Genomic DNA, 13,215 nt, shown 5'->3' with positions numbered 1-13,215 from the left:
TGCCAGAGCAGATCATGGGGTTATTGTCAATGATATACAAGGAATTTTGCTAATAGGAAAAAGGAGGTAATTATTCCTTTGTATAAGGCAATGGTTAGGCCATGCCTTGAGTACTGCGCACAGGTCTGGAGGCCTCATTTTAGGAAGGATGTAGAGTTACTTGACCAAGTACAGAGAAGGGCAACTTGATTGGTGAGGGGAATGACGGGATCCTCTTACCAAGGAAAGCTTAAGTTCTGCAAACTGCAGCATCTGGAGACTAGGTACCTGCAAGATGATCTGACTGAGGTGTATAAGGCCTTGAATGGGTTGAGCAAACTCAATTCTGATGGGATTCTTCAAATTGAGGAAAGACAGTCATAGAATAGATGTGCAGAAATTTGCCTTTAGCCACCAGATAGTTGATTGTTGTAACAAACTTTCATCTGTCGTTGTGGAAGTTGATAGCTTAAATAAATTCAAGGAGGAACTGGACATATATTTAGAAGAAATGGATGTGCGAAATAGGTTTTTTTTTTTTTTTTTTGGCTGATGCTACATAAGCTTGCTTTCTTGCATCACAAGTCTCTACTACTACTACTACTACAATAACCTCTGATAAAGGACTGAGTAAAATGCCTTTCTAAAATCCAAATAAACAAATTGAAATTATTTGTTACATCCAGCTCATGAGCAACTTTGTCAAAATACCTGACCAGGTTAATTAAACATGGTTTCTCTTTAACAAAACCACACTGTGTGTTCTTCAGAATGCAATTTCTATCTAAATGTCCCTGGATTGCTCTCTTAATCACTGCCTCCAAGATTTTTCCAACCACTGAAGTCAGACTGACTGGACCACAGTTACCCACTTTGCTTTTAGAGCTGCCCTTATATATTGGCAATAAATTTGCACCTCTCCAGTCCAAAGGAATTTCTCCTGAGTCAAACAATGCTCTCATATTTAACCTTAATGGTTCAGTGCATTCTCTAGCCACTTCCTTCAAATTTACTGGTTACATGCCATCAACTCCAGGAGCCTTACTTGTATTTAGGCTCAAAAATTTTTCTCATAAACAATCATCTGCAATTTCGAAATTGCTAATTTTATATACCTCATCCATGCTCGCACAGCCTTTACACACCATAAACGGTCTTTCATCACTAAGATCGATGCAAAGTACCTATTTAATTCATTAGCAACATCAGCTGGGCTATCTAACACTTTCCCACACCCATTACACAAGGGTCCTGATTCATTTTCTTCTTCTTTGTATTCACACATGTGAAAAACTCCTTGTCCTCATTCTTTGCTCTCCCAGCCAGTGGTTTCTCATACTCAGCATTTGCTATTCTAACCTTTTCTGTGGTACTATTGTATATCAATTTGGAGTTGCTATAGGCTTCAGTACTTTTCATAGTTCTGTAACTTTCTCATGCCATCTTTTTTTTTCTTCTCTATCAGACTTGCCAGTTTGGTATTCATCTATCTCAGCATTCTCCTTGTGCTATTTTTATTTTAATAGTACATATGTATTCATGGCATCTGTGACTATTGCTTTAAAGGTATTCCATAATCCTATTGTATTCACCCTCCCTCTGTAATCTGCCCAGTTGATAGATGCAATATAGAATTTTAAATTGTCATAGTCCCCTTTCCTGAAATTAAGACCAATGCTTTTACCTTTAACAACTGCAGCATCCTTCATCTTCCAATAAACAACTGCATGATCACTTCCTGTATTGTGTGTCCTATGATGCCACCTAATTCGTAATTAATGATCAAGTCTAGAGTATTCTTACCCCCAATATTTTCTCTAAACTGCAGGTACACAAAGTAATCATCTAGTTTATCTAAATTTTTATCTACATGGTGAATTTCCCTCCCACTTACTCCAATTGATTAGGGGCAAATTGAAATCACTTATAATAAGACATTTACACTTGTTCACCCATTTCTTCTGCATGTAGCAAATCCTGTCACACTTTTCACAATCTTCTGGTTTGTAGATTACACCTGCTCTCATTATGTTTACGCCCACTCTCATTATATTTACTTCCAACTCACACCACACAGATTCTATGCTGGCATGTGTTATTTATAAATCTGCAAAAGCTCTTATCATGTTCAGGCTGCTTTTGATATAAAAAAAAAAACATGACCCTGCCACCCCATCAATCTTCCTTATCTTTCCTATATACATTGTACATACCATAGTTAAACTCATTGTTCTCTATTCTGAGTGGCACCATGTTTCCATTAAGACTATTAAGTCAGCATTAGTTGTCCTAACCAGGAATTCAAATTCACCCATTTTATTGACAACACTCCTGACATTACTGTAGACACAGTTAAGGCTAAGCAGTGTTTCTATAACTTACCACCTTGACACACCCTTTGAAGCTATTTAAGCTTGTTTCCCTAGCTCATTAGCTTCTCACTCATTTGAATGTCGCGGCCCTCAAAACACCTTGAAGATATCAGCTGTTGCAGAAACAAACAAGAACTCTTGAGATATGTTCAAGCATTACTTTCACCCATATCATCATACAAATGTGTATTTATATTACCTGCACCCCCACAAAAACTAAGTAGGTTGTTGTTATGGGGATTTGATGGCACATAAGCTGCTGTGGCTATAATGCTCCTATTCATTTATAATACAAGGAAATGAGAAATTTTTGTAAAATCAGAAATTATTAAAATATCCTCAATGAGATTCTCTAAAGTTATTGGGTTATCAAGATGTACCAGTGATAGCAGGGTTGATGTTCTGTCTTGTCTATAGTAGGGGCAGTCAGTGAGAATGTGTTTAACAGTCAGATTTATATAACAATGTGGACACTGTGGTAGATCGTCTCCTGTGAGTAAATAAAGGTGGGTCAGATGGGCATGACCTATTGTTGCCCTTGAAAGGACTACTTCTTCTTGTCTTGATGTACGGACACTGGAGCGGCAAATTTTCGGATCCTGTTTAAACTGCAAGAGTTTATTATTAATTTGAGAGTGCCAGATTGTTGTCCATTTTGATAGACGTGCAGCATGAATGATTTGTGCATAGTCTGATGCTGGAACAGGGATATTCGTTAAGTCTAAGGTGGCTGCATTTTTTGCAGCTTTGTCAGCAAGTTCATTGCCCAAAATACCAGAATGTGCTGAAATCCAACAGAAGGTGACTAGTGGCGTTTTTCAATCTGTAGTAACAAGTTTCTAATTTCATCAAGAACAGGGTGACCTTTATACGAAGATTTACATAATGCTAAGATTGAGTTGAGGAAATCAGTGTAAATAACAGATTTTAAAGAACAGTCAGAACAGATTTTCTAAAGCTAATTTAATTGCATATAATTCAGCTGAGAAGATACTGAATTCAGATGGAAGGGATGTTGAAATTGTGGTATTCGGAAACACTGTGGCTGCTCCAACATTTGAATTAGATTTAGAGCCATCTGTGTATATTGGAGAAAAATCAATATATCTTTGACTGTGAACAGCATAAAGTTGTCTGACATTTGAAACTTGCAAAATATTCTTTCCCCATTGACAGAGGTAAGTGTCACAGGTTGGTATAGGAGGTGGAACCCATGGTGGCTGAGTACAAGTTGCTACTTGTTGTATGGAATGGATGGAAGCAGTCCAAACCTGCATCAGTTCAAGAAGGCAAATACCAGCTAGTTTTACTATGCTAAGTTTATTTCTGTAGAGGTTTTCTAATGGTGGATTGAAAAGGTATGGCTGAATGGGATACGAGACACAACTTTGTATCTTGACAGAGTACTTTAGCAATAGTGATTTCCTACGTAAAAATAGTGGGGCTCATGAGCATCAATGTAAAGACTATGTGCTGGCGATGTTCTGAATGCACCAAGTGCAATCCTCAATGCACTGTGTTGTTCTGGATCAAGCCAGCGTAACACACTCATTCTGGCAGAATCATAGATGGGAGTTCCATAATCAAGACGGGATTTGATTAATGCCCTGTATAATTGAAGTAGGGAGGTGCGATCTACATCCCATGTCAGGGCAGATAGTGCTCTAAATATGTTTATTTTTTTTTAGACAGGCAGTACATACTTTTTTAATATGCTCTAAGAAATTTAGCTTACTCATAACTAATCCTAGAAATCTGATGCTATTAGTGGCTGGGATAGAGATATTAGACATCTGAAGTTCAGGATCTGGATGAAACTTGCACTGTCTACAAAAATGGATAGCAACTGTTTTCCGTTGCAAAAGTAGATAGCCTCTGATGTTGGCCCATTGCTGTATTTTATTTAGTGATATCTGCAGCTGTCGTTCAACAGACTCATGTTTTGGGAATGACAGGAGATGGAAAGGTCATCTGCATAAAGGTAAGTCTCTACAGTATTTGGAAGTTGTTTAGTGCTAGAATCTATTCTAAGAGTGCAAAAAGAGTGGCACTCAGTACTGATCCCTGTGGAACACCTTCTTCCTGAATGAAAGTTGCAGAAAGGGCATATTGGTATCGAACTTGAAACGATCTAGTATGTAGAAAATTCTTCACAAATACAGGAAGAATGCCCCCGCACAAGAAGAGAGGTAAAGATCTCTAAGTATACAATGCTGCCAGGTGGTGTCAAAAGCCTTCTCTATATATACTGAAGCCATTACTAGATGTTCATGTTTAACAAAGGCATTATGAATGGCAAGTTCAGCCTTAACCATAAGATCCAAGCATGGCTTGTTTTGATGAAAGCCATATTAACTATGGCTCATTAACTGTTCGAACACAATGATCCAGACGAGTCTACTGTGGACAATTTTTTCTAGGAATTTGCTGAGGCAGCTGGAGAGGGATATTGGTCTATAGCTATGGGGATCGGTTGGATCTTTTCCAGGTTTTATGAATGCCAAAACAGTAGAATAATGCCAAGAAGCTGGATAAACATTTTCTAGAAAAATTTGGTTGTAAAAGACCAGGAGGAGGTGCAAAGCTTTGTCATCAAGATGTTGTAGCATGACATAACAGATCCCATCTGGTCCAGCAGCACCACTGTAAGCTGTTCCAATGGCATGCAAGAGTTCAGAGTATTGCAGAGGTTTGTTATAAGGCAGAAGGAGGGCAGTTTGAAAGTTAATAGAACACTGTTCTGTAGTGTTTTCAATTCTTTGGAATGATGGAATATAAGCTGAATGTGCTGAGACTTCAGCAAAAGTGTTGTCCAAAGCATTTGCAATATCTAAAGGACTAGATAAATCTCCCCATTCCAGGAAAGGATTGCAGAAGGTACGGTAGGAAACTTACCAGAAAGCTGTCTAATTTTTTTCCATATTATTTTGGTGTCAGTGTTTTTGTTAATGCTTGATGCAAAACAGGTCCAGGATCCTTTCTTGGCTTGCCTTTGTATGAAACATACTATAGGTACTAATATTTCTCGTGTTTGGGGTTTTCATAAAAAAAAAAAAAAAAAAAAAATGTGCTTTTGCCTTTGACTTCTTATAATTTATCAGGTTGGCTGTTGTTGGATATTGCCAAAACAAATTCCAGGCTTTATTTTTTGCTTTCGTGCATTCCTCATTCTGCCAATAATTATAAAGCTTTTGGCGCAGGGGATTTGATAGGTGTATTGTCTTTAGCCACATTTAGGAGATGTGACGTGATGTATTCCGTCACATCATCAATAGGCTGGAGATGGATTTTTTCCTCATCGAAAGATATTGATGACTGGAATTTTTCCCAGTTTGGTTGGGCAAATTTCCATTTTCTGCAGGGTTGAGCTAGAGGAGTCTGTGCTATTAATAGGTTGCATCTGAGATGGAAGTGATCACTACCCATAGGATCATTTATAACATACCACTCTGTGGTTGGGACCAGTACTGGAGAAAAAAATGGAGAGATCTATTGCTGAGGTATGTCTAGTTGGGAGCTGAAAGTGAGTGTGTGTGTGTCAGTATTAAGTATGGCGAGGTTTAGCGCCTCTAAAAAGCTTTCAATGAGTCGACCCCGTCTATCCAATTTAGTAGTGCCCCATAAGGAGTGGTGCCCATTAAAGTCCCCTAATATACAGAGAGGTGGAAGTATCTATATGAAGAGGTCTTCAAGATATTTTATAGCATAAATATGGTTTGGTGGTAGGTAGATTGAGACAGGTGTTATTGCAACATGGAGAGTTATACGAACAGCAACAGCTTCTATTTCCGTTTAAAGTGGTATATGTTTAGTTGGGAACTTTGTATTTACTAGGATTGCCACACCAACATGGGCAGCATCAGCTGTATTTCGATCTCTTCGATAAAGACAACAGTTCTTTATCGAAGGAGAAATTTGCAAGGTTAGGTATGTTTCCTGAAGACAAAAAAGCAACTGGAGAATAACGATTAATTAGATCTTGGATATCATCTGTATTGCAATGAAAGCTTCTGCAGTTCCATTGTAAAATACAAGGCATTATTTGTATTTAGTTGATGGAGCTGATTCTGACTGATTTTTGAAGGTAACTGGTTTATGACATTCCAATTTTTGTTTATCTTTGTTTTAGGAAAACTGGCCAATCAGTGTCCATTTCTTCTTCTTTGGTATGGATTTCTAAAATAGGATCTTCCTATATAGATGTGCCATCTGTGTCCTGAATATTTTTCATAGCATTTGAGTTTGAGATGTGGTAGCAATCACTGGAGGAGGAGATGCTGCTGGTATTGTCAGAGGAGTATTATTTGCTTGGTCTGTGGTTTTGGATTGTTGCTTGTGTACAGCTGATTGTAGTTTAGAGAGGTCATTTCCAGCCCAATCAGAAATTGATTTATTAGCAGGAACTGTGACGTCAGTTTGAACAGAGACGTGATATTTTTTTGCAGCATTTGCATAGGTAATATTTGAGTTTATAGTTGGTGCAACTAGTTTTCTTGCTTCTTGGTAACTGACTTTGTTCTCAACCTTGTATTTTACTATTTTTTTCTCGGTTTTCCATTTTTCACGTCTTGTAATATGCAGGATAGTCACCTTTGCAATTTGGACGTGTCATTTTTGTAGCTGTACAGTCATTTTATATATGGTCTGAGGAATTCCTCTACATACATTTTGAGAATGGCCATACCTTTGACATTTGTAACATCTTAAAGGGTTAGGAATGTAGGGACAAATGTGACAAAATAAATAACCTGCTTTTACAGAAGAGGATAAAGTTTGGTGAATTGAAGGTAAGAATAATATTTCTGGTAGGTGCCAGTTGATTATCTTTTTTAATCATTATTCTTTTTGCTTCAATTACGTTCTGTCCCTGCAGTTCTTTGGTTATTTCTTCCTCGGTGACATTTAATAAATTCCAACTAGATATGACACCCTTAGATGAATTTAGGGTTGCATGAGGAGATATTTTTACAGGAATGCCAGCAAAGCTTGTTAGTTGTAAAAGCTTTTCAGAATGTCTTTGATTCGTGGCTTCCATTAAAAGGTCTCTCTCCTGACTGCAGTCTCTTCACCATCTTGGAAGATCCTGCAATACCCTCCAGATGTTTCTGTATGATAAAGGGAGACAATTTACTCATAGGCTGACTACTTAAAGAGTAGAAGATTAAGAAAGATGGGGATGGGTTCTCCATCTGGTCAGTCTTCTGTCTCTTTGGGTTTTCGTTTTCTATGTCTACATGGTCTGTATTTGCCATGTTTGCTCTTTTTACCCTTGGCAAGAAGACTTATCTGCCAAGGTTTCCGGCCCCACCACAGGGAGGCAGAGGCACGAGCAGTGCTGTTAGGAGGCCAAGCAGTTAAAGTGTTAGTTGGTTAGTGAACTAGAAATATATGGATAAATAAAGAAAGGTGGATTTCCTTTCTGTGTTGTAATGTGTGGCTTTTCAAGTATAGAACGGTTTGAAAAATAAGATTGCTAAGAGAAAATCAGGAACTTAGAAATAACTTTAGTCGCTTTTGAAGAGCACTCTATGGATCACAGAAATATTGCTTGGCACCTGGGGACCCCCCAAAACTAACAGTTTCCACAAAACTGTTATCCTTAGTATCCTTAAAGGTATCCTTAGTGATACTGACAAAAATCCCTTGCACCACCTTTGTTCAAGTGCATCTCATCTCCACAAAACAAATTCTTTCTACCTACAAATTGTGGGCCATGCTGATAAAAACTCTTTCCCTCTTCTCCAAGATATCTAGATAATTGTGAGGAGATTTTATTCAGGCATTTAAGATTTTGAATGGATTGAATAAGCTAAATGCTGATGGCAATTTTAATTTTGCTCAGACTACACATATTAAGAGGACAAATTTAAACTGAGGAATGCTGGTTGCAGGACAAATGTACGGAAATTTGCTCTCAGCCAGAGGTAGTTGACTGTTGCAGCAAACTTCCATTTGGTGTAGTGGAAGTGGGTAGCTTGAATAAATTCAAGGAAGAATTAGACAAATTATTAAAAAGAATGGACAGGTGATATGGGAAGTGTTTTTTTTTTTTTTTTTTTTTTTTGTTTTTTTTTAGCTGATGCTGTTTGAGCTCGTTTCTTTGCATCATTTGTCACTATTAATACTAATCAGTCATAAACCATCATTTCTCTTCTTGCTACCTTGGGTCCTGATAATATTTCTCTTTCCATAAAAAAGGCCAGCAGTACCTTTAGTCCCACTCAATATTTTAACAGGGCCTGCTGATGAACATTTCGTCTTAATAAATGGAGAAACTGAATCTACACTTTATCGAACTTAATTCTATAGCAGTTGCCTCTTCTTACCTAAAAGTGAAAAAAAAAAAAAAACTAATAGTGTCATCTTTTTACTACCAGCAATAACTCTTTACACTGTAGTTTTCTAATATTCTTATAAATTACTCTTCATTGGAAAATATTTGGAAAGGATTCACAGAAATTGCTAATGGGGAGGTACTGGAAAGCTACAAGGTCTGTGAAACAGACTAAAGTTACACTTGCATCCTACTCAAAAGTACCCATGCACTTGTAGAAATTCATAATGAATTATGCCTTTAAAATCAAAAATTAATTCTAACATAACTTAGCTTTATAACTGTAATTTTTTTTTTAATTACTGAAAGATATGAGAGGCTTCCATTCAAAGGACTGATATTTTATCCACAAGTCAAAAATAATAACGTGTTTCAATTCATATCACTACTGTTTTTTGTGGATCATGATCACAAATTTCAACTAATCCTTAGTATAATTATATACTACCTACAAAAAAAAGTATCCAGACACCTCTGTTTTCATAGTCTTCCTTGTAAACAAGTGACAAAAGCCAGTATATGAGCCACACAATTTAGTTGTTCTTGTCGTGGCACAAAAAGCCAAGCTGACTGATTTCAGGATGAGTTCAACTGTCAGATGTCATACTGCCAGCTTGTTGGTTCATGCAAATGCTGACAACCTACACCATCCAAAGTGATGTGATCAAGAAATGGAATTGTAATATTACCACTGCTGTCTAGCAATGCACAAGATCATGGAAGCTCATTTCATATAAATACAGGGAGAACAGAACAATCTCATCAGACATTCCTGAAAAACCTCAGTTAGGAATTTAAGGCATCAACACAGGTTGAGACCTGTATGAATGCACCACAAATGAAGCTCTGTGGGTGAGCATTATCAATGAATAAGTCAAACATCACCAACCACAATCACTGATCTTGCTTTGCATTGTGCATGCCATAATTGGTCCACACAGCAGTGGAAATAACAGTTGTTTGGCATGATAAATCTCACTACACCCCCATTCCAATCAGCTGAGCAGGCTTGTTGTTTGTTTGTTATTTGGTTTTTAGGAGCATTAGCAACTAAAGCCATATTGCTCCGGGATATGCAGTGGTCATTCCCTGACCTTTCCGCACCCTCCGTATTTGGTGATGACAGGCTCGAACCCCAGTCTAATCAAGAAGCGTGTGCTATGCACTGCTGCTGCTGCTGCTCCTTCCCACCTGGCTACGGAGGTGCAGCTGAGCAGGCATAGGTGTAGATGATGCCTGGAGAATGTTTGCTGCTGGTGAGCATTATTTTAACAATGAAGTTTAGAGGAAATGGATTTATGGTGTATCATTATTTCTCATGGTCTTTGGTAATTGACAGCACACCTTTCATGGTTGCATGGCACTTGATGCCTACCTTAACATTGTAGACAATTCCATACTATGATGTAGCAGTTCTTTGGTATGGACCCATATCTGATTTAGTATCATAATGCCCCATGCCACAACACCGATGCTGATTGAGCATGGTTCATACACATGAATGTATAAAAGTTGGAATGGCAGGCCAAGAGTTCCAATTTGAATTGTATGGAACACTTATGGGATGAACTGGAACATCAGGTGAGGACCAGGCTAACAAGTCATACATCGGTAACTCAAATGGTCACTGTTCAGCAGGAGGAAACAAGGGATTAAACCACTGCAGTTTATCACTCATTATTAGAAAGTCTACCCAGGAGTAGGAGTGTATCACAGTGGCCAAAGGGGACAGATGTGTTACTGAAGCGAGTGGCAGGAAAATGTCAATGTGAAACTGATGTGTGTCTGGATATATTTGGGAGGGTAGTGTGCTTTGTATAGGTTTTGCTCTATCTTTGTTTGGCCTGGCACATTATGGTCTTAGTTGCCAATATGCCATTAAACAACCAACCAACCAAACATCTTTGTTAGCTGGAATACAACCAAGATCACAATTTTCAACCAAATTTATTTATTGATAGTCCAACTCTTGTTTCTATTTGATCTGCTGCTACAAACTTGGGAACAAAGAAACTACATCATTTTTTCATGTTTAAAATATCAGATATTATGGACTGTCAGCTACTACATACTATTTTAACTGGAGAGATCATATCTTCAATTGTTATCTGATAATCAGCCCAAGTAATATATCTAAAACAGGAGACAAGTTGGCCATTTGTTGAAGAGCAAGTTCTCCCGCACCTTGCATCAGTTTCATTCATTTTAGAATAAGTTTAACTCTGTAATACAGTTTTAGTGATTTTTATTAGCATGGTTTATATTTTAATTGATAATTTTTATTGCAAAAATTAATAAATTTTTTTGCTCTCTCCCTTCGCTAGGTGGGGCACAATCACAAATTGCTGTGAATGTTGAACAGTGTACATTTTTTTGTCAAAAATTTATAATTTGAATAAAGCCATATTTCAATTTTAATCAAGTCAAGTATAATTTCAAGATTTCTTACCTAAGTGAATTCAGAAATTTAGAAAGTTCCTTAGTCACTGTTTCCATATTTTCGCTTATATTATAAGTTGAAGATTCGTAAATAGTCATTGCCTTGAAAAGCTGCAATTAGAAAAAACAAATACTGGTGTATCTGTGCATGTTAATATACACATAATTGTGTGTGTGTGTGTGTTTAAGGTTGAAGTAATAAAGCAAGAGAAAAAGAGCTAATTTGCCATATAAATTTTATAAGATAATTATCCTATATCTCTATATGTCACTTTTACTCATTTTATCCAAAAAAAAAAAAAAATATATATATATATATATATATATATATATATATATATATATATATATATATACAATAAACCCTTGATTTAACGGACTAATAGGGGAGAAGGATTGTCCGTTAATGCCAAAAGGCCATTAAATCGAATGTAATCTGGGTGGGGGGCATTTTTTATTGTTCTTAATGTAAAAAAAAAGCTTTAATACAATATACAGTACTGTACAATATAAAATTATTAAATTATAATAAAGAATATGTAATATTCTGTTGTAAATATAAAATGTTGCAATTTGGCCTTTGATTTACGGATATTAGAAACAATTTGTTTTTTTACGTTGTAAATTTCACAAACACATGCTACTGAGATGCTGCCTTGTTCTAATTTCTCAATTAGCTCTAATTTCTGAGCCACATTTAAGTTCACACGCTTTCTTTTAACTCCTCTATCACTTGATACCATTTTAAATTGTAAGGATTGCAAAATTATTTAATAAATAAAGTCACAATTCAGAAATCACAGAAACACTCTGTATACAACCTGACCACACGACTGCTTAAGGCAGACTGAGACCGAAACAAAGCGAGTCGGTTGACCTCCAGTTTAGTGTCCCGAGTCACGTTCAGCTCGCAAGTCACTGCCTGCTCTTATCTGTAATCTGGGAAAACAGCTATTTGAACACGTTTTCAGAACTGACTACAATTTCCTGAATTTGATTATAAAAATAAAAGTAGGTAATTATCAAAACAATAATGGAAATAAAAAATAATATGATCGAGATTAATATATACATTACTATATTATTATTTGTCCAGTCCATTAAATCCAAAATCTGTTATATCGAGGCTTCACTATATATATATATATATTTTTTTTTTTTTTTTTTTCCATTTATTTATAAAAAGATGTTCATAAGGTCATTTGTAACTGTGTATAAAGTGTATGCCATTTACTGTAATCAGGCTTCAGTTTATGTTATCACTTTTTTTCCTTATAGCAGTTTACACATGAGCAGTAGACATGATTACAAAACAGCCCAATTCGTTCTTGAACTCTGCCACATTGTGTAGCTTGTTACCGACTTTCCTTCATACAGTTAGTATGACTGTTGGTGTCGTTACTCATGAAAGTATTATATCTGTACTCCTGCAAATCTGACTGTGTTACAGCAGCACATTAACTGTTTTCTAATTCTTGATTTTAATACAGTGCATCCTTGATATAACATGGGTGTCAGGCAACAACTTTAATACCTGCATTAAAAGCAAAAGGTGTTATAGCCGAAAAAAGTTTGTCATTTTTTTTTTTATATAAATACACTTTACTTAGTAAATAAATATTTTATTTACTAATGTTTTATGAGTATACAGATTAAAATGCAAAGTATTAAAGGTTATATTATTCCCTTTCCATTCTATTAATACACTGTTATGGACTTACATTTTACATATCCATTCTGAAATAAAATAAAATAAATAAATAAATTTTCTGTTTATATGCCAGGATGGTCACATGGTCAGGAATTCATAAGATACAGAGAATACAAGAAACAACACTGCATTTAGCAGATCATGGGCTTAAGCACCATCACTCAAAGCACATGTATTTATGCACCCTCACGCCTGACCACTCAGCTACAGCGGCCAACTATAATTATGTAATTTAATTTCTACCGAAATTGACAGAATTCTTTCAGTACATAATTTTTAATAGTGGTCAGATGCAATAAATGATGATGTTCACTATTACTCTGACATTCTAACCATGTCACCACTTCATTAATGTTTTAAAGAACTGATAATTTTTGGTG

At 36.3% G+C, this 13,215-nt stretch overlaps 1 protein-coding gene across 1 annotated transcript in view; it reads right to left on the bottom strand.

The window, feature by feature from the left end:
• The window catches only part of LOC150076055 (ubiquitin carboxyl-terminal hydrolase 12/46 homolog), a 94,019-nt gene that overhangs the window by 42,785 nt on the left and 38,019 nt on the right, over positions 1 to 13,215 (bottom strand). Inside the window, exon 4 of the mRNA XM_090387243.1 lies at positions 11,135 to 11,235. Coding sequence (XP_090243369.1) covers positions 11,135 to 11,235 — 101 coding nt within the window. The remainder of the gene's footprint in view (positions 1 to 11,134; positions 11,236 to 13,215) is intronic.

This window comes from Mastigoproctus giganteus, chromosome 13 (assembly GCF_048544385.1).
Source record: "Mastigoproctus giganteus isolate SK-2022 chromosome 13, ASM4854438v1, whole genome shotgun sequence".
In the NCBI taxonomy this organism is placed as follows: Eukaryota; Metazoa; Arthropoda; class Arachnida; order Uropygi; family Thelyphonidae; genus Mastigoproctus; species Mastigoproctus giganteus.
This window is presented reverse-complemented; position numbering and strand designations above follow the sequence as displayed.